Source organism: Sarcophilus harrisii, chromosome X (assembly GCF_902635505.1).
Source record: "Sarcophilus harrisii chromosome X, mSarHar1.11, whole genome shotgun sequence".
NCBI lineage: Eukaryota > Metazoa > Chordata > Mammalia > Dasyuromorphia > Dasyuridae > Sarcophilus > Sarcophilus harrisii.
Window position 1 is genome coordinate 36,688,126 of NC_045432.1, and position 26,755 is coordinate 36,714,880.

Consider the following 26,755-nt stretch of genomic DNA (forward strand, 5'->3'; position numbering starts at 1 on the left):
AAGAGGAAGCAAACTGTCTGAAGCCATACAAGTAAAAGAAATAAAAAAAAGAATCTGACCTCAAGTCCCAAACTTCCCTCTTAGAATCATGCAAGTGAAAATGAAAGGGGTCTAAATAAATTCGGAAATAATTAACCTGGGGAAGGCACTAGAATTAAGTGGGATTGGGAAAGGCTTTGTGCATAAAATAAGATTTTAGTTGGAACATGAAACTAAGGAGATCAGTAGGTGAATTCCAGAGATGCAACTAGAGCAGAGAGATGGAACGTCTTGCTCCTGGAACAATCGGAAGTGTCAATGGTTCACAAGAGTATGTGTTAGAAGAGTAAGACACAGGGAATAAAACTGGAAAAGTAGGAAGCAAGACTATGAAGGCTTTGAATGCTAACCAGAGCATTTTGTATTTGATCCTGGGGGCAAACGGGAGCCACTAGAATTTATTGAGAAGGGGGTGTAATGTGGTTGAACCTGTGCTTTAGAAAATCACTTTAGTGGTACATTTGAGTGGGGAAAGCCGAGGCACACAGATCCACCAACTGGCTACTTCAATAGTCTTGGTATCGCATGAGAAGGGCCAGCACTAGGGTGGGGACCATTTCAGAGGAGAGAAGGGGACATATTTAAGAGATGTTGCCAAGGTGAACTTGACAGGCCTTGGCAACAGATCAAATAATATTTTTTAGCTGATCTGAATCCCTTTGGGCTTGAAGTCAGGTTCAAATCTCAACTCAGTCCCTTACTAGCTGTATGATACACTTCCCTTACTACCTGTATGATCCCCTTCTCTTAAAGCCCGTTTCTTTATTTATACCAGTAGGTGTCACTGTGAAGGGTAGAGTTGGCCAGCAGTACTTGATCTTTGCTGCTACCTCCTTCCTCCTGGAAAGCAGAGAAGTCCAATTGTTTCAAAGTCTCAACTTCTCCTCTCTGGAGGATGTGATCTTTTCTTGGATCAATGCCCTCTCAGACCCTCCCCTTCTCTAGAGATTTAATCAGCCACACAATGCTGTAACAATTAGGATTCTTTTAATATAGGAGGAAAATGATGGTCCTCAGCTTCTTATGGTCCCTTTCTCTGCTATTGTATAGAGCTGATATATGATGAAAAGTCATTATACAATCTTAATACTTCACAGCACCCAATTAGAAAAATTCCTAAGATTTGGACACAGGTTTGGGTCTCTGTCAGAATTTAAATTTTGTTTATTTCCAGGCAACCTATGGTTTCTTCCATTCCCCTTTATTCATCAGAGAATAAATATACAAGATCCTTTCACCAGTTCCGGGGCTCTTTATACATGAAGTGAAATCAGAACATGGGAGACATTTAGCTAAAAGAAGCAAGAAGAATATCTAATAGCACCTGTTATTGGACATGAAGGAGGGAAGTTGAGGAATTTCTGAAACACTCTTTAGTCCTTTAAAAGGCCATTACAACTAGTAGTTTTATACACCAAAGAAGGTTCTAGGAATCCAATAAAGAAATAATTTCTTCCTTCTTTCCTTCCTTCCTTCCTTCCTTCCTTCCTTCCTTCCTTCCTTCCTTCCTTCCTTCCTTCCTTCCTTCCTCTTCCCCCCTCTCTCTTATTCTCCCCCTCCCTGCTTCTTCCCTTTCTTTTTTTCTCCCTTTCTCCCATTTTTCTCCTCTACTCATTGCTTCTGAGCCATTTCTCTGTCTCAACTCATTAAGTCCTGAGTCAGAGAAAGGACACCATCTCCTCCATATGTCACTGCTGCCCAGTCCCAGCTCCAGTTCTTTCCTCTTAGTCTGTTCTTTCACAAGCTGCATCGTTTTCAAAATCTCTAGGTATAAGTCAAGTTACCCCTCAAGCTCAAAGATCTCTAGAGTTCAAACTATTCTCAGGGCCAAGAAGAAACAATGACTCTCTGAACTTGAAATAATTCATTTTCAAGTCCCTGAACATCTACATTGGAGATAATACCTGTAATACTTCATAACCAAAGCATCAGCATAAATAATTACCCAGGAATACATTCTGCCCCAGGACAACACAAAATTTGAAATTTCTACTTCTGCCCACAATGAAAGACCTATATTTTCGGGCAGAGGGGAGAACATTGGATGGTGAGCTGACTCAACACTGACACGAGTTCTCCATTCTGACTTTGCTACTAAGCAGCTATGTGCACGTGGGTAAGGAGTCTCCTGGCTCTAGGCCTTAGACTTTGCCACTAAGTATCTATGTACACGTGGGTAAGGAGTATCCTATCTCTAGGTCTTAGTCTTTTTATATAATGAGGGAGTTGGTCTGAACAATTTAAATGTTTCAAGACTATGTTACATCCCAAGGTGAGTTTGGATTCCAGAATGACAATGTGCTAATGCAACTCACTTGTGACAATAGGAGAGAGCTTAAGGGGCCTAAATCCCAACCCAAAGAACCTATCTATACCCGACCCTGAAAAAGTATGAATATCCTTCTCCCAGTTCTGACTGAACTATACAAATATTTGAATATAACTCAAGAGATGACAAAGCCATTCTGCTCAAGGTTTCCTAAACCACCCACTCCATTCAACCATTCAAAGAGTTCTTTTATTAATCTGTGTTTTGCATCCACTTGAGTTTACTGTTTTTAATGTTCCTGTGACCCTTTTCTTATGAATGATATGAGGCTGTCTCCAAACCTTTTCACTTTGATAATGCTGAATCTATATGATAATTTCTTAGTCAGGGGGCAGCTTTGACCTTGAAGTCAAGAGGACCCGAGTTCAAATATGGACTGAGATACTTAACACTTTATTAGCTGTGTGACCCTAGACAAGTCACTTCACTCTGCCTCACAAAAATAAATAAATAAATAAAGAGAATTCCTTGGTTAGAATGCAGATTTGCTAGAGAAATGGGAGGGAATACGTCTCGTCATTTTACTAGCACCATGTCCTCTGAGGCTAACATCCCACATCCCAGATTGAGATAACTAGACATATTATTGTCAAACATTTGTATATATTTCCAATTTGGGCACCACATTTTAAATAAAATGCTGATAAACTAAATAGGAAGCATATAATGAATGATCATAGGAATTTAATTATAGGATTTAGAGATAAAGGGGATTTTAGAGGTGATCCAAGTCAAATCTCTCATTATACAGAGTTAAGTTACTTGCTGAGGGTCACATAGATAGTAAGCAGCAGAGGGAAATCCTTGCCTCTCCAAGCCTATGTTATTTTTTCTTGCTACATCATGCTGATGTATATAAGGCCTTGAGATCATACCATGTGATGATTAGATAAAGAACCAGGGATGTTTAACCAAAGCAAGGAAAGATAAAAAGAGATATGATACTTGTCATCAAGTTTTTGAAGGACTATCTTATGGGAAAGAATACACTTCTGGTTGGACCCTGAACACAGAACTATAACAGTGGTCCAAAGTAACAAAAAGGCAGATTCTAGCTTTATGAAAGAAAAAAATTCCTGAAAGTGAGAAACTATCCAAAAATTGAATCAGCTATCTTAGGAGGGAGTGGGCTTTCCTTCACTGGAGGGAAAGGCACAGGCTGGCTAGCTTATGTGATGGGCACATCGTAGAGGGAGAGTCTTAATCAGGTCCCCATCAGAATCAATGACCTCTGCTATTCTGTCCATTTTTGACAGTTTGTGTTTCCATAAATCAAGCCAATATTCTCTTAATATCATGGTCTGAGATGTCTGGTTTTCTGGGTATATTTTCTAATGTTCTCAAGGCCTGTTAATTTGAAGAATGGCATTTATGCTTAAGTTTCTAGTTCAGAGGTCAAGTGTCTCAGCATTCTAACCCAGGGTCTTTATATTCCCTAGAACTGCCCGTCTCTGTGTCTTACACACAGTAGGGTCTTGATAAATGTTAGATGAATAACCAAACCTAACCAGGAATAGTTATCATAGCACACTGACATCCTGAACAGATGCAATATTGAGTTCCCCTAGCACTGAAATAACTCAATAGGAGGCTAGAATATCATAGAGATGTTATGGAAAGGATACTTGTTCAAGTATAGGTTGGACTAAAGTCTCTAAAGTCCCTTTCAAGTCTTGGAAACTATGGTTCTGAGATTGCCTCATTTGATGATCTCATAGCTCTCCTGGGTTCACTTTCCTCTAGGAAAATGATTCATGAATCGACAGATTCACTTGTCTCCTGAACTCTCAGTTCTGGATTACTCATCTCTACCTAGATGTTTCATGAGCATCTCTACCTCGACATACATAAACTCAACCTCACAGTCTCCAAATATCTATTCTTCCCTCTAAACTTTAGTATTTCGATTGAAGGTGATACCATCCTTCTGGTTCCCTAAATTCACCACCTTAAAGTCAATCTATGACTCTTCCTTTAACTCTCACATTCTATAACTGTCAAATCTTGTTATTATATCTCCAGAATGTCTCTCATATTTATCCCCTTCTCTCAGCTTCTACCCTAACGCAAAGTCTCACCACTGTTTTATTGTAGTAGCTCTTAGTTGGTCACCCTGCCAAATTAATTGCCAAATTAAACTACTTCAAACACAAATTTGATGGTGTTACACACCTTCCTTCATACAATAGTCTTCAATGGCCTCCTACTGTCTCGTAGGATATAACACTGAGTCGTCTCACTTGTTAAGTCATAGAATGATAGACTTTTATAAAAAGAGCCAACCCTTGGGTCAACAGCTCTTTATCATGAGATAAGAGCTTTTTCCCTCCATCTATCTTTCTTCTGAAGGAATCCTTATTATGAAGCCAAGGGTGATGAAACCCTGAGCTATGATGGCTACCTTGTGGCAGAGGGGCACATGCCCAATCACCCAATGGCCTGAATGTGAGTTCCTAAACACCGACTGTCTGGAGACATTCCTGAGAGTTGCCTCTCTGGGCCACCCCACATTAAAGAATTCTGGAACCTTGGCCTCCCGGCCAGAGGAAGATCTCTCAGCAGTATGATTCCATTTTCTAATCTTCTAGTCAGAGAGGAAGCATTTCTTTGGCAGCACCTGGCTCATGGTGTCACCCCAATTCCTCACCAGCAAACCTAAATACAAGGGTCTGAGGATCCCATCTTATCTCTAAAGAAAGTTATTGGCGTTGCCCGTCTAGTAGTTCTAAGCCATGTTTCCCTTCCAGAAGGATACCAAAACAGAAAGCAATATTACAAGTTTCCAGGGCTGAGGCCTAGATGGCTTTGTAGCACACTATATGGGACCTGCTGGAGAGGACAGACAGTTGGATTGCATTTATAAATTCTGGTCAATCCTTTTGTACATTTTCTCTATTTGTTTATGAGTTCCTCTTAGACCTTTGCATTTTATTCATTTTCTTTAAGGTATTCCTATGTCTAATAGTTGCATGATGGCTTGTACAGGTTCCAAGAAGTCTCTTTTACTTACATTTATAGAGATCTAGTGTAACAAACCAAGGAGCCAGCCCTCAAGATCAGACACGTTTCTATAGTAATCTTGAGCTTTGAGGCTATGTATATATATTCTGTCTTTTATAGAAAGTACCTAGGTTGATTGAGCTCTGGGTGCGAGTAAGGAACTCCTCAATTAGAATCTACCCTCAGATACTTATTAGCTATGTGGCTTTAAGCAAATTGCTTAACCTCTGTTTGCCTCAGTTTCCTCCAATGTAAAATGGAGATGATAGCAATCACCTCCCAAGGTTATTATGAGGATCAAATGAGATATTTGTTAAAAAAAAAAAAAGGGGGGGAGGAGGCTTAGCACAATGCCCAGCACATAGTAGGCTCCATATAAATGCTTATTCCTTTATTATTAATGTTGTTATAGTCATAACTCTTTCTGGGCAAGAACTGTCTCACTTTGTATCCACAGGACTTGGAAAATACTTAATGAATACTTGTTGTATTCAATAGATAAAGGAAAGAAGGAAGGCAGAGAACAATGATCCCTATTTTACAGTGGAGGAAACAAAGGCAGAGAAAAATTAAAGGTCTCTTAGCTATTATAAAACAAGGTCTCCAAAGGCTGAGTCTGTTGTTCTTTGCCTTTCTAGGTCATTGGGGCTGCTTCAAAGTATCAAAAGGTTAAAAAAAAGGAGGGGAAAAATATACAGAAAACATTTTTTTAATCTCCAACTGAAGAAGGAGGCTGCTAGGGTGAGGGAAAGTTATTAGAATAAATACAGTGTATGTGAGGCCAGAAGCTGTAGCTATCTAAGACTCCAAGAAGAAAACTGGCAAGTAGAACAATTGAAAATGCTGGTATCAGCCCAATCTTCCAAATCCAGCTGTGGAACGACCTAAGGGTGGGAGCACTTCCACCCATACAATCTTGATAGGGGCTAATGCTAACCACCATACATCAGCTCTAAAGGAAGTTTTACCTTCTAGGATGACGACACATCATATTTTCCCTCTGCCTTAATGAGAAACTACCTGTCAAATTCTCTTGATGCATTATCCTCAATGGCTGGACAGAGAGAAGCACAAAAAGTATCTGACTAACAGGGGCCTCCCTGAAGAGTGAAATGCTGTTTAGATCATGTGCTGGAGAAGAAGCCCAGGAGAAAAGAAACCCTGCATTGGGAATCTGAAGACTTGGGTTCAAGAAGCAGCCCCACCACTCGCTAGCTGAATGAGTCATCTCATCTCCCCAAGTGTCTCTTTCCTCACTGGAAAAATCAGGGGAGGGTTCAACTAGATAATCTTCAAGGCCTCCTTTCAGCTCTAAAACCCTACAATTCCTATCTGTTACAAGTTTTGTTTTTCCTTTCTTTGTTCAGGGCAGGGAGTAGGAGGGAAGGGAAATAGATTTTTATTCCTTGAAAAGAAATGAAAGGAAATGCAGTTTTTTAATTCTATGGTTTCTATGGTGTTCCCTTTGAACAGATGATATACGAAACTTATTTACAGGTGCTCTGAATAGCTTATTATATATCAGTGACAGACAAGTAGAGATGGGTAGAGAATGGGTATTCCAAAACCCTGCCCCATAGCCATGAGAAGGGGTTGCAGACAAATAGAGAAGCAGAGACCAGAATCATGGGATCTCAGAGGGAAGAAGGGAACGCTGTTCAATCCCTATCGGAAAAGATCTCCCCTTTCCAACATCCCGGACAAAGGGCCATCCAACCTCTCTCTGCTTGAAGACCCCTGGTGATGGGAAACCCTCTACACTTCCAAAGGCAGACTAACCACTTCCCATGGTTACAGATGTTTTTTTCCCCTCGACATCAAACCTAAATCCATTCCTCTGGAACTTTCATCACACTACTCTTAGTTCTAACCTCTGGGGCTACACAAAACTAAGTCTAGTCCTTCTAATGGGTTATCTCTAAAATAACTCTAGATATTTGAAGAAGACTTTCATATGCCACCGTACCTTCTCAAAAATGAACATCTTTCTGGTCCCTTCAAAAAGCCCTCAGATAGTATGATCTTGATCAAGGCCCTTGATCATCATTGTAGCCCATCTCTGGAATCTCTCCAATTTATCATCAATCGTCCTTTATAAAATGTGGCTTCCAAGAACTGAAAATCACACCCTACATGTGAGTCTATCACCGAAACTATTATCTCCTTTTTTTGGTTGTTCAGTCATTTCAGTCACATCCAACTCATCACGACCTCCCTGGGGTTTTCTTGGCAAAGGTTCTGGATTAGTTTGCCATTTTCTTCTCTTATTTTACAGATGAGCAAATGGTGTGAAGTAACTTGCCCAGGCCAAAATAATAGTCTGCACACACACTATCTTCAGGAAAATCCCCCTCCAAAGATGACAAAAAAAGAAGGAACATAGACACAGACTAGACTATAGATACTGTAGATTATAGATACCTACAGGAAAGATACTGTAGACTGTAGACCTACAGTAGATACCTACAGGAAACCCAACTTACATACAAACCTAAAGAATCCTGCATATTCATGCATCCCTTTCATAAAGAGCTTCTTACTCCTTTTTTATGTCCTAGACCTCTTTTAACAATCTGGTGAAACCTATGGACCCCTTCGCAGAAAATTTTTTAAAAAAATTTTTATTTGTTTAATAGCTTTTTATTTACAAGTTATATGCATGGGTAATTTTACAGCATTGACAATTGCCAAACCTTTTGTTCCAATTTTTCCTCTCCTTCCTCCTACCCCCTTCCCTAGATGGCAGGATGACCAATACATGTTAAATATGTTAAAGTATAAATTAAATACACAATAAGTATACATGTCCAAACCATTATTTTGCTTTACAAAAAGAATCAGATTCTGAAATAGTGTACAATTAGCCTGTGAAGGAAATCAAAAATGCAGGTGGACAAAAATAGAGAGATTGGGAATTCAGTGTAATGGTTCCTAGTCATCTCCCAGAGTTTTTTCCCTGGACATAGCTGGTTCAGTTCATTACTGCTCTATTGGAATTGATATGGTTCATCTCACTGCTGAAGACAGCCACGTCCATCAGAATTGATCATCATATAGTATTGTTGCTGAAGTATATAATGATCTCCTGGTCCTGCTCATTTCACTTAGCATCAGTTCATGTAAGTCTCTCCAGGCCTTTCTGAATTTCTTACTGAACAATAATATTCATATATCACAATTTATTCAGCCATTCTCCAATTGATGGACATCTACTCGGAGAAAAATGTTTTCAAATGCAAACAAGAAAACACATAAGAGTACATATGAAAACCAAGTATACTGAAATACAACTACCAATTTACAAAACATTCACAAATCCTAGGTCTCCTTAGAGAACCATATTTCCTAAGGGCTGGTGCCAGACATAGAAAAAGAAGGAATAATACAGAGGGAGGAAAAGGATCCAGAACCCCAGTAAGAGAATGTGGGAAAGGAAATAGAGATTAGCTAGCCTCTTACAGAAAGGTCTGTGGATTGAATGGTCCCAAGAACCGGAACAATAGTGAACCACACAGACCAAGAAACAACACGAACCTATCCCTTCAGTGAAACTACGAATTGTGGGGATGACAATAGGTCCAGGGGGATGTGAGACCAGGCTGACTAGAAAAGAGAGTAGTTTGATACCACTGAGGAAAAGTCTCTTTAGATTCACGGGTAGGAACTCATTCTCCCTAGATCCAACGTTAGCCTGAATTCTTACATGCGAGCTAAAAGTTGTTAGCGACAATAAGCCAGATGGTGATGTTCCTAGGAGAAAACCTGGATGGAAGCATACGTTACAGAGACCCCCCGAGGTAAACCCCGTCTAGCATCAGGGGTTGGAACTCAACTGAAAGATAAGTATATGTCTGGACTTAGAAACTAGTCATCAGTGTCATGGAACAAGATCAAGACATCTTAGGGCAGTTAGGTGGGGCTATAGGGGATAAAGCACTAGCCTTGGGGTCAGGAAGAGCCGAGTTCAAATGCAGTCTCAAATACTTAACACTTACTAGCTGTGTGACTGGCCAAGTCACTTAACCCCAATTGCCTTGAAAACAACAACAAAAAGCAAACAAAATAAAAAGAAGATCAAGCCATTTGGCCCAGTCATAAAGCAGTAAAGATATCTTCTAAAAAGACAAAGAACAAGGACAAACGGAGCCAGCAGAGTGGTGACAGAGGAGAAACTAAAAACTAACCCCCCCATGTCAAAACCACAGACCCTCTTTTCCCTCCATATGGTGGGGAGACATAACCAAGTCTTCCAGGGCTGTCCCACTCCTGTCCCAACCCTTTATTTTGTTGTAGCATGAAAAATATTGAGAGGCAAGTCAGAAGACCTTCTACAAGAGGAAATAAAAATCTACCTTATATTCAATATCTTACTAGTCTGAATCCTTGCAAAAGAATTAAAAGTTCTTAGAGAGACATGGGCAAATTTCTAATGCTCCAGGGAGAAAACCTGAGCCATACAGATGACTGCCAACGATACCCCAAGGAATCTTGGGGCCTTTCAAAAAGTGCCATACTTAAAATGACAGGAAGGGTACCCCGAAATACTTTTTTAGCTTTTCACACATATATGCCTCAACTCTTCAAGCAGGTTCTAGAATCAATAAAGACAAAGAGCATTTGTGCTATCCTATTTTGTTTCATATTTACCATAATGTCACACATGGAACAGAGCAGACATGTTGCATTTCCTGAACGAATTCCAATGAAAGCATGAACAAAAATACCCATAAATCTTCCTACTAAGATTTAGAAGAACTTGGTCAAAGTCACCACTGTCATGCTGGCTCCATTCTTCTTCTTATTATGCTTTCAGCTGTGCCTTGGGCTCTTAGAGCTTTAAACGAGATCTCCTTGTTTCTTAGAAAGACAAAAGGGAGGCAGGGGGCTCAGGGAATGATGGGGAGATGATTCCAAAATGGCTGACAGGTTGTGCTGACATTCAGAATTTCCTTTCTCTTTGAATGTCCAATTTGAGGCTTAAACACCTTTGGTCCAAGGGATAAATACCAACCAGCCACAGATTACATTTGGCCTTCCCTACAAAGGGTAAGACATACAGGGGGTGACTAATAGTTCTTCCCTCAGTGTGGATGGGGACAGAGTGGATGGGAAGCAAGACAACCTGGAACTTAAGAGGCAGCAAGAGTGGGATCTGAGCAGACCAGAGTATGATGGGGCTATTACTTTCTCTTCATTGCAGACACCAAGCCTCCATCAATACGGCACTATTATTGGCCAGAGCACACTTGTGCTTACAAGACACCAAAATGTCCATACGTATTTTCAGGGAAAAATATTATCTCAGCCATGCTTTCCCCATTTCACACACACATATATACATACATACATATACATATATGTATATATGTATATGTATGTGTGTATTATATATATATATATGTATGTGTGTATTATATAGACATTATATACATATATATTATATACATAATACATATATACATACACATATATATCTAGAGAGAGAGATCTATACATCTATATCTATCTATATATATATATTCAATTTTTTAATACAAGGTTAAGATTTAACATTTGTGCCTACTAAATCTCATCTCGTTGGGTTCTGCTACCAAAAACCTATAAAATAAAGGTTTGGCTCAACAAATATTTAGCCTGTTGTGATCTTTTTGGATCCGGACTCTGTCTTCCAGCATGTTAGCTATCCCTCCCAGCAGTCAGCACAGGTCAAACAAAGGCTCGATGAGTACTTGCCAGATGCAAATGGATAAAAGGCGTAAATTAAATCTTTATCCAAAGGTCACCGATTAAAAAAAATATTAAAACAACACTTGGCCAAGAACAGATCCCTGGGGTGCTCCACTACAGACCTTCTTCCAAGTCTCTACCTACCCATTAATGATGACTCTTTGTCCCTGGTCATTCAACCAGTTCTGAACCCACCTACGAGTACCATCTAGTTCATGTCCTTCCATCTTTTTCAAAAGAGCAGCATGAAAGATCGGGTCAAATACTTTGCTAAAATTAGCTGCCTGCTGCCTTCATTGTATGGCCCACGAGTTAAAAATGCTTTTAAAAATGGAAAAACCATGCTTAATTTATAGGCTGTACAAATCCAGTCCCTGAAGTTTGCCAAGCACTGGGCTATGTGATGTCTAAGGTCCTGTCGATTTCTAAAGCTATGAACATACGATCTAGATAAACGGGGTCCTGATTAGTAGAAATAATGAATCCCCTGAAGTGATAGCATTATATTCAGATTTGTACTGCATATTTCCATTGAGCTGGGACCAATCACCAAACTTCATTTAATTATTAACTTCAAATAGTGTGAATTCAAATACATACATGGCCACTTCTGATCTATTATTCGCACCAATCAAGACTTAGCTATTTATCTCTAGATGTACCAACATAGTAACGTTGGGGATGGTAGGGAAGAAATAAGCTGTTTCTGATCTCTAAGGCCCATTTCATCTCCATATCTATGATCCTATGAAGTCATATTTAATCCCAGTAATCACCACTAGACCATCCTTTTGACAATACACTCTAGAACCTTGCCCAGAACTGGAAGCTCATCTATCAGGATCTTCCCTGTTTTAGAAAATTCTGACATCTACCCTGTCAAAGCCTGAGCTCCTCAGGCACATGCTTCAAGAAACCACGGTCACCTCCTCATCACAATCAGGTATCCAAATAGATTTTTCACAATTGGTATCATTACCCCAAAAAATGGGGTGGGGGAGAAGCGAGAATCAAAAGGACTTCAGTAACTACCAAACCATATGTCTACTCTCATCTCCATCAAATCTTTATGAGTGTAATCCACACACGTATGGAGGGCATCCTTGATGAAAATAGGAAAAGGCAATAGGGCAAGCTTTGGCAAATAAATTTCTCTAGGAGACCACATTTTCAGTCATAAAACTGCCTGAAAGGTGCTGAGAACACCAATTTGACTTCCTCCCCCTCCTTTTTATTGCTTGTTGGTGATTTTTTTTAAAGCATTTGACTCAGTAGAGCCAAATGTAACTTTTAAAGGTTCTGACACAATTAGCTATGTTCCCTGGGTATATCAAGACCATATAAGATACACACCAACACAGAGACTATGTTTTCAATACAACCTAGGTAACATCACTTACATCTGACCTTCCTCTCTCCAGTCACAGGCTATAAGTCTGGGTCAAGCCCTCATCATTTCATCTGGGCTATCTCAATAACCTCCTCATTGGTCTTCCAGCTTCCAATATCTCTCCCTCTCCCTCCAATCCATCCTCCACACAGCTGCCAGAAGAATTTCCCAAAAGCACATGCTTTTGCATATGTCACCCACCCCCCAAGATCCTTAGCTTCCTTTAAGGCTCGATTCAGTTGCCACTTCCTATAGGAAGCCTTCCACGATGTCCCTCTACTGTTAGTTTCTATTCAAATTACCTCATGTATTACCTCTGTATATATTATATCATGCTTCTACTAAACTCAGTAGTAAACTGTAAGCTCCTTAAGGGAAAGAACTGTTTCTTTTCTTTCTTTCTTTCTTTTTTTTTAGGGGGGGTGGTGAAGGGTGTAATTACCAGTGCTTAGCATGGATGCCCTGCACATAGTAAGTGCTTAATAGATATTTATTCAATCTGTTCAATGATCCTTTAATTATCAAAATCAAGCAAAGCACAAAACAGGGAAACCTACTCACCCAAAACATGTTTCCACTGGCCAAGGAATGTGACCAGCACAAAGCCCAAATGAAAAAGGGATTTACTACAAATGGGGAGGTTGTCCGGCTGCCCCTGTGTGTGCATGACACTAGGCTGATTGTGGCAAACCTTGGAAAAGTGCAGAGCCTCCACAATGAGATCTCTAAGCACTCAGAAGAGATCAGGTCAACTATCTACACAGGAAAGAAAAATGGATGAAGAATGCTTATTGCCCCCAAACAGGGCAAGCATCTAGATGGGCAGTCCATTGAGTGAATCAACAGCATATATACCTACAAACACACACATTATATATGGAGAGAGAGATTTCAGAAAGACTGCAGATAAAAAATGGGTTGGGCCCCTGGCTGCAAAGGAAGAAAGTGGGCTGTATTGCCTTTGGGAAATTGCCCAGCATTATCTCCCTGCCACCCACCTCCCTTCCACCTCTGCAGGCACAGAACAGGGTAAATCTGTTTCTAGTTTGCAAAAACTTAAGCATAAAGAAATGTTGGAATAGGTATTGTATGACATAAGGGTAGAACAGAGCATGCACTGCACTTCACATATCTGCTGCTTAATAAGGGTTTGCTGAATTCAATTAAAATAACAGAATATTACCCGAGTGAAGAGCAGAAGATCTAAGTGGATCCCCAGTTTAGACATTTCATAATTATGCAATCCTTATTTAATTGGCTGGGCCTCAGTTTCTACAACAGTAAAATATAAATAAGAATCCTTATACCACCAAGCTCACGAGAATATTGGGAAGGAAATGCTTTGTAAACTATAGAGTGCTAGAACAACAGGAGCTCTTATTGTTGTTTCAAAATGTAAAGCTTTTTTTTTTTAATGAAAGCTTTTTTATTTTCAAAATATATACATGGATAATTTTTAACATTCACCCCTACAAAACCTGTGTTCTAATTTTTTCCCTCCCTTTTCCCACTTCCTACCCCAGTCAGCAAGTGGTCCAATATATGTTGAACCTGTGCAATTCCTCTATACATATTTCCACAAATATCATGCTGTTCCCAAAAAATCAGATCAAAAATAAAAAAATGAGAAAGAAAATGCAAGCAAACAACAACAAAAACAGTGAAAATACTATGTTGTGGTCCACATTCAGTTCCCACAATCCTCACCCTGGGTGCAAAAATGTAAACCTTTGATGTCAATGTTGACTAACATTAACGTTACACCCAAATGGCTTGGAGAAACAATGAACAATGGAAAGTGGAAAAGGAATGAACATTTCAGAGAACCATGAGATTGTACAGCTAAAACTCAGTAGCACCAAGACTTGAACAGAGATCCCAGCAGGTGATTGTAAAAATTTAGAGGGAAAGGTCCTGAGAGATCATCATCCTGGCTCTACCATATATTACCTGTAGTATCTTAAGCAAGTCATTTCCCCCTCTCTACATCTCAGTTTCCTCACCTGTAAAATTAATGGTTGAACTAGATGGCCTGTGAGGTTCCTTCCTGTAGCTCTAGATCTAGAAAGCTCCTATTTAGCCCATTTTATGGAGGAGGAAGAAACCAGAAGATGACCTGGATTCAAATCCTGAAATTTGGGTCCACTGTTGCCTTCTCCCTAAAAGGAGAGATTCCTGAGACCCCTTCTGGGTCTACCATCCTGCACTCTGTGATCTAATTACCTTCTGATCATGAATAACTAAATAGCAACTGAATGGTCATTTTGTAGTGGAGGATGGCTTGTGTACATAGAACTCTACGCTGATGGCCACACTGCATTTCTACCATAACACAGAGTTTATTCAGGTCACCAGGCAGAGAGCAAACGTTTTCCAGGTGTCAGGAGCTGTGCTAAGAGTTGAGGAAACAAAAAGAAAGGAAAATGGCCAGAGAATATGTAGTACTTGAGCTGAGCCTTGGAGGGAACCAGGGATTCTGGGAGGCAGGAGGAAGGAGGGAAGGACATTTCCAGCATGGGGCACAGATCTCCCCTATGACTCTCAGGAAAATTACTGGACCAGAGAACCACACTGAAAGGCATTGATTGGGAAAATGGAAGAAAAATTTTGTAGTGCTACAGTGTGGGTGGGCTTCTGGAGCCACTGCTGGGAGAAAAGCTCTCTGGGATGTCTCCTGCTTGTCTTATTACTTAATCGTGGACAATCTGGGAGCTGGAGTTAGTGAGGGGACAAGTAGTCTCCAGCAGATTGCAATGATATAGGCAGCAGTATGGGAGGTGAGATACTAAGCACAAAGAAGTGGCCCCCCCCCCCATCAATTTATGTCCCACATAGATGTTTCCTTTTCACAAGGAGATCCCCAAGTCATTTTAAAATATTGTAAAAACCCGGGTTTTTACTATGTTATCCAGCAGGAGGTGGTGTTAGGAGAAGCCCACTTCAAAGGAAAGAAGGCAGAGGATCACGAGAACCTCCCTTTGCCTCCAGTCTCTAATCCATCCTTCACACAGCTACCAAGTGATAGTCCTAAAATACGCTTCTGACTATCACTGTGCTGCTCAAGAAGCATCTGTGGTTCCCTAGGCCCTCTAAGATCAAATACAAACTCCTCTGGTTGCTGGTTAAAGGCCTTCAAAATCTGGTTCCGGCCCATATTTAGAGGCAAATTGCTCTTCTTGATCCGGTCTGCTTCCCCTTCCCGGTATACCTCATCTCAACTCCTGTGCCTGTGCCTCTCCACTCTAAGCCTGGAATACACTCGCTCCTCACTTCTACTTCTTTGAATCCCTATTTCCTTCAGAGTTCATCTCAGCTCCCACCTCCTACATTAAGACCTTCTCCATTCCTCCCAGTGCCCTACCATTCTCGCCAATCCCCTACCTCCCCACATTACTTTTATTTGCTTGTCTGGGTACGGATTTTCCCCAGCACAGTGTGTAGCACACAGTAAGAACAAAATACTTGAACAAATACTTGAACAAGACCTGGCTTCTATCCCCAACTCTGGGCCCCTAGACCACACAACCTCCAGGAAGGCACATATGAGCCATAAAATGAGGGGAGGGGTGGATTTGGAGCTGTAACTCTCTGATCACAGAAGCCTAAGACAGATCACCTACTTCCCAGGCTTTAGTCTAGAGAACAAAACATTTCATAAACTTTTTACTGCAGATCCAGAGAGCATCAAATCTAGTAAAAGCGCTCTAACAATGAAATGGGTTCTTAGAGGTATGGTGGTGTAATGGGGGAAAATATTGGCTTTGGAGTCAAAAACCCAGTTCAAATATGCAATCTACCACTGTGACCACCAGCGAGTCACTAACACTTCCGAGCCTCAGTATCTCCTTCTGTAAAATATGAACAATAGGACCCATACTGCTTACCGTACAGGGTTGTTGTGAGGCTCGAGTAACAGCAGGCACCTCAAAGTGCTAGCTCAATGGCAGGGCTCCTGCTCCATGGGCTTCTCCAGTGGTAGAGCTCGCTTCATGGAGCCATCCACATCCTTCTGAAGTCCCCAGTGTGGCCAGTGGTATCTATCCATAACGTGGCTCCCAGAATTAAGGGTGTAGCTTCTGGCTAAGCCTAAGACTAATTTGCCAACCAACTTCCAAGAAGGGGGTCAAACCAATGGCTCTATTCTCATTAGCACTCTAGTCCAAGTGTGCCACCTATCCTGCTCAGCCTCTTCCGACCAGCAAATGACCTCTCTCCCTTGCCTTCTTCTCGGCTTACCTCTGCGTCTTTGGATTTCAGACCAGTCTGGTAGTCTATAAGAAAGGGTAGACCCTTTCTCGCAATAATATTCTCACAATAATTGGAGAAAATGCTAAATTTCAGCTTGAGGTTTGGGAAAATAAGGAAATAATTTTCCCAAGTCAAGTTCATGGAGGCCCTGAAATCAACCCATAGACATGTGGTTGCTTTGTGTGTGTCTGTGTGTGTGGGAGAGGAGAGGTGTCACATATCTCAGGGCAGCTAAGTGGCGCAGTGGATAGAGCACCAGCCCTGAAATCAGGAAGACCTGAGTTCAGATCTAGTCTCAGACACTTAACATTTCCTAGCTGGGTGACCCCGGGCAAGTCACTTAACCCCAATTGCCTCAACAACAACAAAAAAATCCCTCCTCTAAGACAAGCTCTCCAGGAAATCTCTCTCTATTAAAGAGAGAATGTTTACAGAGGCAGCTCACCTGTAAAGGACCTATAATACTACGGGGGCTTCTCTGCAGGTTGGCAACACCCACGGGAGTCAAGAGCTCATGACACACCATCATAACCCAATTGGAGAGGTCAAAACCTCCAAATGGAGAAGAGGCCTCTTCATGTCATTCAAAGGACTATCAAGAAAGGAAAACTGTTCTTTATCCAAGGCTATGATCCACTTTCCAAAAGGAATAAACAGAGGCTGAAGGGCAGGCAGCCCAGTTTAATGTGAGGAGAATATTGCCAAGAAACTGTGCGTAATATAGCTTTTAAAATTTCACTTTACATGCCAGGCTCCAGTTTAGCTCTGGAAACAAGACCTCATACTCTCTCTTAGAGCTCAATTTAAAGCCCACCACTGTTCCCTGGGGCTTCAGAACTTTAACTAGGAAATTAATATTGTCTTCTCACCCCTCACCTGCTACTGAGCGTCCCTTTGATTAACACAGAGAAGAGCTGCCAAAGGGAAAAAAAAGTAGCAGCTTTTGTAGAAATTTTTTATTTTATTTTAAAATAGGTTCATTAACTTTACCAGGTAAACAGAATTAAGAATATTCCTACTTTATTAAATTCAGTGGGGCTTCATTTTTCTGCCCATTCCATATAAGTGGATTTTTAGATGAGGAAAGGGCCTCTCCCCACTTCTTGGTCCACTTTGAGCAATGGCACTATTTTGGGTCAACAATTTTTCATCCCAGAAATGCATCGCATGTTTTCCTGTCTTCTTATATGGGGCATTTGGGCCATCATTTATGTTTTCCTGAAGATTATGGCAAAAAGTGGAATGGACGGTGTGTTAAACTTAGGAGCTAGAGGACCCGAGTTTGAATCTCACTTCAGTCATTTACTGTAATCCTGGATCACTTCACCTCTTAGAGACATGATTTCCTCATCTGGAAACCATATATTGATTCTGTCTCTCAAGGTTGTAAGAAAAGTGTAATTTTTTTTATTTTTTTTTGGGGGGGGGCAAAGCAATTGGGGTTAAGTGACTTGCCCAGAGTCACACAGATACAAAGCGTTAAGTGTCTGAGGCTGAATTCAGATCTTCCTGACTCCAGGGCTGGTGACTATACTGTCATCTAGCTTCCCCTGAAAAATGCAATTTTAATATGAATTATTTTCACTACTACTAAGCTTCCCCATGATATACTGGTGTATCAGGAGCTAGCAAGGTGTCCAGGTCAGCTACTTTTCCCTCCACAAAACAGTCCCAGATTACTGTGCCTGTAGATTTCTTCTGTCACCTCCCTTTGCTGTGATCTGTCACTGGTCCTGTCCTGCTTATAATCCCTGACTTCAGTTTTGCCTGAAGGAGGCTTTTCATACCTCCAACCAAGTGCATGGATTATGTGGTATCAATTTCCCACTCAAGAATCTACTTATCTATCTATCTTAGTTCCTTCCTTCCTTCCTCCATCCATTCATTCTCCTCTTTTCTTTCTTTCTTTCTTTCTTTCTTTTTCTTTCTTCCTTCCATCCTTCCTTTCTCTCTCTCTTTCTTCTCCCTTCCTTTCCCTTTCTTTCTTTTTTCTTTCTTTCTTCCCTTCTTTCTTCTCTTCCTCCTTTCTTTGTTCTTTCCTTCCTTCCCACCTTCCTTCTTTTCTTTTTTGCTTATATTTTATACATTACTTTAATACAGAATCACATCTACACACTAAAGAGATGGAAAAAAAAACTAAGGCTTTAATTAAGACCAGATACTGATTACAAGGAATGAGATGAGCTGCTATTATCAATAATGCCGGGGGAGGGGTGGGGTTAAACTACGTTAGTTTAATTCAGATTTTCCCACAATGCCTCTGGACAGGGGCCCTGCTCAAGACTCAGGAATCATCCTTTTCCAATGAAGTTTTTGCTGCTCAGCCTCACCCCACAATCTTTCCCGTACTCTGAATTCATTCATCATTTGTCTCCTGACTGGAATTCTAATTCTTCGAGGGTAGACACCTTATGATCTTGACCTCTCTGTTCTCCTGAAGGATACCTACTTCAATAGCAAACACACAACAATAAAGGCAATATTTTCTATGGCAAACCTTTTCGGAGGACCGCTCCAACTGCTGTTTTCTGCTTTAAAGTCTAAGCTCTTTGAGGGGAGGAATTAGACAGCACAGTGAATAGAGCACTGGTACTACAGTCAGAAAGATCAACCCTGGGCAAGCCACTTTGAACCTCTGTCTGCCTCAATTTCCTCATTTGTCCAAAATCTGTAAAATCTGTATGATAATAATAATAATAATAACAGCAACTACCTCACAGGGTTACTGTGAGGATTAAATGGGATAATAGTTGTAAAATGCTTAGCACAATATCTGGCACAGTATAGGTGCTTACTAAATAAATGCTTGTTCATTTCCTCTCCCCTTCCATTTCACTCATTTGTTGTATTTGTATTTTCCATGCCTGGCACCAAATAGGCACTTAAGAAATGCCCGGTGATGGATTATAGAATGTGCATGTCACGTAGTTATTTCCATGTTGTCTCTTCGTTTGAATTTTACCTCTCTGAAGCTATGGATTGCATTTACTTTCCTCTGACCCCCCCCCCCCCGGGACTTGACCTTGTGCTTTAATTTGACTCGGTGAACTTGGGTTGAAATCCTAGCTCTGCCACTAGCTAGCTATGTGATCCAGGGAAAGTTACTTCACTACTGAGAAGGCTACAAATAAGAAGGCCCTTCTCTCTTTTCATAGCTTTTTATTTATAAGTTATATGCATGGGTAACTTTACAGCATTGACAATTGCCAAACCTTTTGTTCTAATTTTTCCCCTCCTTCCTCCCACCCCCTCCCCCGGATGGCAGGATGACCGGTAGATGTGAAGGCCCTTCTCTCACGCAAAACCCTGGCAACTTCAGACCTTCGGTGAAAGACAAAGCTTAGCAATGAAGGTCCTCCAACGCTAAACTCAAAGTGACCAACAGATCCACTGTGTAGCAGCCGCTCTAGAGCGACTTCCCCAACTCAGACACACAGTTTGGGGACCCCCGGGTGGATGCTAACTACTTTTTCTCCTCGGGGTTCTTAGGGTATCACAGAGAGACTGAGCTTCTTCCTAAAGGGCTCAAAAGTTTTCATTGATGTGTTTTCTATTAACATCACTCAGGCCCGAATCAATTAGCTTTTAGCAGTGGTTTACTAAGGTGATAACAACAGGTGGGACAAAGCACTAATCTCAGAGCTGGGGTGCATGCTTCCATAAATGCAGAAAAAGTCAGAAGATAAGTGGCCTGACATTTAGGGAAGCATACACATGGCAAATACATGTGTTTGAAATATAAGCTCACAACTCCTGCTTGCTCAAAGTCTCTTCTTTGTTCTTGGGCATCATACTTTTTGGATACAAGGAATCACGTTACTTTAAGTGACTTCCTCTCATGGGAGGCCACCTGTCCATATCTATCTGTGTCTGTCCTCAGCGTGTCTCTCTCTGGCTCTCCTGTCTTGGGTGACCACACTTTTGCCTAGAAGATCTGCTACTGGTCAATTCTCTCTGATGGCATGGTCAGAGGAGGAGAGAGAGGGGACAGGGAGAAGAAGGAGAGAGGGCAAGAGAAAAAGACAGAGAGAGAGAGAGAGAGAGAGAGAGAGAGAGAGAGAGAGAGAGAGAGAGACCGAGAGAGACAGAGAGATTCCTCCTTCCTTCAAGAGCATTTGCCTCTTAGGAGCCTAAACCTGTAACTCTTCACTCCTAGGTCAGTCACTTGAATGGGCTCACTGCTGAACTCACCATTTTTTGGCTTCCAACTTTTATCCAATGGCAATGGTCCTATGATTCTTTCAAATCAATTAAGGATTTTCCCTCATACTATGATGTGGTTATAGGGAAATTCTGGTGACTGACTCAATTGAGGTGTCTACACTTTCCAGGATTACATTAAGTGAGGTAGGAGATGGAAATTCCCATCATAATAATTGTATAACCTTAGATGCATGATATTCACTTTTTCCTTCCTATACAAAGGAGCTGTCTTTACTAGGCTGTCTTCAGCTTGAAGGGGTTAGTGAACCAAATGGCTTAAAATCTGCAGAACTGTTGCAGAAAACAAGATGTTTAGCCTCTAAGCCCTCCACAGATGAGAAGCTTCAAAACTGGTGTCCACTTTTATGTGCTCAATTTATTGACTGGCTGGGAAGGAAGGGGAAGAACAGGGCAGCTCCCGCATTATTATTAGTTCAAAGTCTGCACTTGAAGGCCAAAGCCAAAGGCTTTGAGTGAAATGAGCTAGTTCCTTAAATTGCCATTTTCCATCTTTAGAAAGGATGGGATTGTTTGGGCGGGCAAGTTCCCGGAGGATTTTTGCTTTGTGGCTCCCCAGATTAAGAAGTTTGGAGTATCGGTAATGTGGCTGGCCGATGCAGCCAATGATACATCATGGGTTTAACAGAGCCCTGCTCCCCAAACCTCTTCATCTGGAGCTGACACCAGAGATGCACTACGCTGGGATCCTCTTTGTTAAAGGAGATTTAGAAAGAACTGGAAGGAAAACCAGTGCCCATTAATTTATTGAAGTACATCTATACGTATCCTATTATATGAATGTAATGGAAAATTATTGAATTCATATAGCTACCAAAATGATAAATGTGAAGCCCTCAGAGAAACTCGAGAAGACTTTGATAAAATGATGCAAAAGAGAACAAGCAGAACCAGGAAGATAATTTATATTATATCAAAAAATAAGGTAAAGGAAAATGAACAATGAAAGACTTAACTCTGATTTGGACAGTGGCTTCTTAAACTTTTCCACACGTGATCCCTTTTTGCCTGAGAAATTTTTATGGGATCCCAGGTATATAAAATAAGTATACAAATCAAACATTCATGATAATAAATCCTAATTTTGCAATCCCCACATTCAGTTAAGAGACCACACATAGGGTCATGAACCACATTTTAAGAAGCTAAGCTGTAGAGGACCAATGATAAAATTCTGGCTTCTGCCTCTAGGAAGAGATGTGAGGAATCATAGGGGAAGAATGAAGCAAACATTTTTCGACATAGGTATTTTTTTAAAAAGTGACTTTTGCTTAAATTTATAGATTACAGAGAAAGATTCTATTGGCAAGAGGCTGTAGCCATCGAGAAGCCAGTGATTAAGAAATAATTAATCATCAATAAAATCAATAAAACATTCTTTAAAGTAAGATTTGGATTCATTTAGCTATAATAAGATGAGCTAAAGCTCTGGGCAACCAAATAGTTATTTTTGATCACTTTTATAAGATAAGAGGGAGGGCTAGGAAGAGTTAATGAAAGAGAAAACACTTGAGCTAGGATTGGAAAAAAGAACAATTTCCACAGGTAGAAATTTTAAAAGGGAATGACAGCCCTTGTGAATTCATGGAGGCAGTAGACACTAAGAGAAGCTATCCAGCTTGGTCAGAAGATAGAATAAATGGAAGGAAATGATACTGGGAAGACTAGAAGGGTAAGTGGGAGCCAGGTTGTGGAAGACCTTAAATGTCAGATTATGAAATCTGCATTTTATCCTTCAAGCTAACATCATGATCCAGTGGCTCTTACTCTTAGCATGTTCAACAAATAGCTAAGGAGGATTTAGCCCCTTAAGAAAATTGAAATGTGACAAACAGAACATGAAAGTGCTTAGAGTGTGCAAAACACACAGGTGTTGGAGAGGAGAGGTAGACCTTACAAAAGCAGCCACAATGAAAGTGCCTTTAGTAAGTACTATTGATTTAAACTGATTTTCAAGAACGCAACTAAATTTCAAGCAAAGCTTTTTGCCAGTTCTGTTAAGGGAATGACCTCTTAAAGCTAGTTTCAAAAAAAGGGCAATGAATCAAGGGACAGATTGTGACCTCATCCATCTGACTGTGGTTGAAGATGGTCATTTTCCCGCCAAATATTTTTTCAAATTTATATATATATATATATATATATTGCTCCATTTTATGGTTTGATCTTGATACTTAGAGCTGACTTTACAAAAGCAAATGAAAGTGGAATATCCCATAACTCTCTTTGCTCTGTAATAGGACATTTAAGGAATAAGTGTGTCACATATCCCAACTGCTAAGGAAACGGTAAAGGGTATCATTTACGTACACAACTAGGAAAACAGTAGAAAATAAGAATTAAGTTATTCCCTAACTCTCTTTTTACCAACAATGGAAATTCCCATTGGCATCTCTGCTACTCCTTAAAAAAAATTTGGAAATCAAGAATTTCATCATGAGTCTTCCTCCCCATCTCCACGAAACCAAGGTCTTCCTACAAAGTAAGAACTGGAAGGGACCTTGGACATTGTGTAAGTCTCTGACAGAGAAGAAAATGGGCTCAAATAGGGGCAGTGGCTTGCCCAAGGTCACACAGCAGGTTAATTTTCTTCTGAACAATTCACTTGTCGCTGAAGCTTTTTCTGTCATTTCTAAGGCTTGTGACAATAATTGGTTACTATGGAAACTTGGCTGGTCCTGTGATTTCTGGGAGGGAATAAACAAGAGAAGTAAATCAGCTCAAAGAGCCTATTTTTGCTAAAGATGCCCATATTCCTTGCTAAGGGAGCTTACATTTAAACAATTCCTGTTTTTGCCTCTCCGATCCTAGGTCTCTGCTGCTTTAAGTTCTGTAATGTCCCAAAAAGAAGAGTATCTAGGGCGTGGGGGGGAAACTCCAGTACTGTTCTAAGGGCTGAGGGATGTCAGGAGCTCAGATTTGTCTCAGGAGGGAACAGGGGCTGGAACTTCGACAGGCTTTCAGCTGGCACACACACACACAAGCACACACATGCACACAACACTCACACACACACACACTCATGCTCATACCCAGCCCCAATCACCAACTAAAAGCCCTGTGTGACTTACCATTTCTCTACTTCCTGCCTTTCCTAAGTACTTACAGGAAATTCTGGTCTCCCAGAATGGCATCAGCACTAGGGCATCAAGGAACCTAGAGACTGGCTAATCCAAAACCCTCATCTTTGCGAGGAGGGAACTGAGGGCCGCAGAGGGGAAACAGTTTGCCCAAAGTAACAGATCGGGCTGCTGGAGACCATTATGGATGGGAGTCAAATGGTAAGGAAGCTCAGTGGGGGTGAGGGGACATTCAAAGGCATGGGAAAGGCAACTATTGGCTGTTTGGAAACCTCAGATCTCTAAGCTCCCCATGCATCATGACCCCATTCCATGCCGTGACAACCTCACCAGGTTTCTCCCATACAGTCAATAGCTTTGATCATGCATGGGCAGACCGACATTGGGCAGTGAAAATTGAACTGTTTCGGAGAGACACAAATGCACAGTGAAAACATTTTCCCATCTTCCAGCAGGAAACCGAGTTCCAGTCTCCAACCCAAATGTTGTAAAAGCTTTTACAAGACAGTGGGTCTCACAAGTACTTTGAAGGCAATTCCCAGCCTACCTTCTCTTCTTTGCTCCTCGCCTCTCATAGGCTCCTCTGGGTTCTCTGCAGACACAGTGAGCTTTCTTTCTCTTACAACAACTAAAATAAAAGGAGAAGGCAGGCTTCATGACAGGGCCTCTGGCAAACCCCTTCAAGCCAGAGACCATCGGCACTGTAAGGCAAGCTCATCTGAGGCCGGTACGCACTTGTGGGATGACCTGCCTTGAACATCCAATCAAAGGAGAACAAAACCGAGGCCTGAGAGCTGGGCTGGGGTGAGGGTTTGGCCCAACCCCAGCATTTCTCTCACTAACTTGTGATCAAATGATTATTCTAGAATAATAATAGAATAATTTCTACTTATAAAATTAAGTAAGACACTTCCCTCTCCCCACCCCCCCCCCAGGGCCTTAATTTTCCAATCTAAAATGAACAGATTTCATTAGGTAATTCATAAGATTACCTCTGACATTCTAAAATCCTGTGACCCGGGTTTTGTTCTGCCTCTTAGGGCTGCGTGATTGATTTCTCTTTGGCCTCAGTTCCCTCCTCTGAAAAATAAATAGGGATATGACTCGGAGCTAGGGGACAGTTGGGGAGGGGGCACACTTAGAACCATTACTAGAGTGGGGCAAAGGGAGTTTGGTCCGAGAGTACTAGGATTTAGGAGGCAACATTAACAGAACCATCCCAGAATGAACATGTTCCTCCCAGAAGCCTTCTCCCACCCCGGGCCCTGCCCTCCTCCCCTACCCACCAGTAATCAGTCCTTCAGCAGCATTAAAAAAACAAAAAAACAAAAACTGACGTCCTGAGTTCTTCAATCAGATGGCCAAAGCATAAATAAGCTTCCCCCCAATTCTTCCCTCCCCCCTCCCCATTACCCCAAGCACAAAATCCATAGTTATAGCTCTGACTAAACTGACTAGGTGGTCTGGTCACATCTAGTCACATCTAACTCTAACATTCTGAGATTCATTTTTTAATTTCATTTTTTCTTAGTTACATGTAAAAATGATCTAATAGTACTACTGATGAAAAATGCGATCCATACCCAGAGAAAGAACTAATTGTACCTGAATACAGATTGAAGTATATTTTTTTTACTTTATTTTTCTTGAGAACTTTTTTGGGGGAGGAAGGGGGAAATCTTTTTTTTTTTTTTTTTTGCTGAGGCAATTGGGGTTAAGTGACTTGCCCAGAGTCACACAGCTAGGGAATGCTAAGTGTCTGAGACCAGATTTGAACTCAGGTCCTCCTGATTTCAGGGCTGGTGCTCTAGCCACTGCACCATCTAGCTGCCCCCACAACATGACTTGAATGGAAATGTTTTGCATAACTTCACAAGTGGCTTCTCAATAGAGGGAAGGGAAGAGGAAAAAGAATCTGGAACTCAAAGTTTTAAAAATGAATGTTTAAAATTGTTCTGCATGTAACTGAGAAAAATCAAATATTAAATAAATGAAAAAATAAATAATATGTAAAAAATTTTACCATTTTTTAAAATTTTTGAGTTCCGAGTGTTCTCTCTTCCTCTTTCCCTCCTCTCCCCACTTCTTGAGAAGACAAACAATTTGATATAGATGACACATGTAAAGTCCTGCAAGATATATTTACGTATTTGCCATGTTGCAAAACATAACCAACCAAGCAAGAAAAATTTAAAAAGTAAAAAGATTCTGGGATTCGTAAGAGGAAAAACAAAAAGAAATGTGCCTTTCCATACAGGTCTAGATATTCTAGACACTAGGAAAACATAGAGAGGGAACCTATTTCTGAGACCACATAGAATTAATTGGGAATATTCAGTCTTCTTACTCTGATGCAAACTCAAGGCCCAGTAGATTAAAAAAAAGCCATATTATCATTTGATAGAATAGACAGAGTGCTGGATTTGGAGTCAGAGAACCCTGGCTCCACACGCTGCCTCTGTCACAAAGTGTGCTATTTGGACAAGTCACTTTGATCCCTCCCGGACTCAGTTTCCCCATCTATCAAGAGGCGGAGAGGACAAAATGGCCACCCAACTTCCTTCTGGTTATAGTTCTATGATCTACTGTGCAATCCTGGGAAAGTCAGTGCCCCTCCACAGACCTCAGTTTCCTCCACTGTCTTGGATCAGAGGTCTCTGAGATACCTGCCAGCTCTGAGTCTAGGATCCTATTTAATAACATAAGAAGTCAGGCAATATC

The 26,755-nt window shown here is 41.0% G+C and overlaps 1 protein-coding gene across 2 annotated transcripts in view; it reads right to left on the reverse strand.

Annotated features, from left to right (window-relative positions):
- The window catches only part of HS6ST2 (heparan sulfate 6-O-sulfotransferase 2), a 283,186-nt gene that overhangs the window by 214,954 nt on the left and 41,477 nt on the right, over positions 1 to 26,755 (reverse strand). The window contains exon 2 of one of the 2 annotated variants that reach the window (XM_012553261.2): positions 24,582 to 24,662. The exons of the other annotated variant lie outside the window; for it this stretch is intronic. Within the exon in view, the coding sequence (XP_012408715.1) occupies positions 24,582 to 24,662 (81 nt within the window). The remainder of the gene's footprint in view (positions 1 to 24,581; positions 24,663 to 26,755) is intronic. 2 annotated transcript variants of the gene reach the window in all.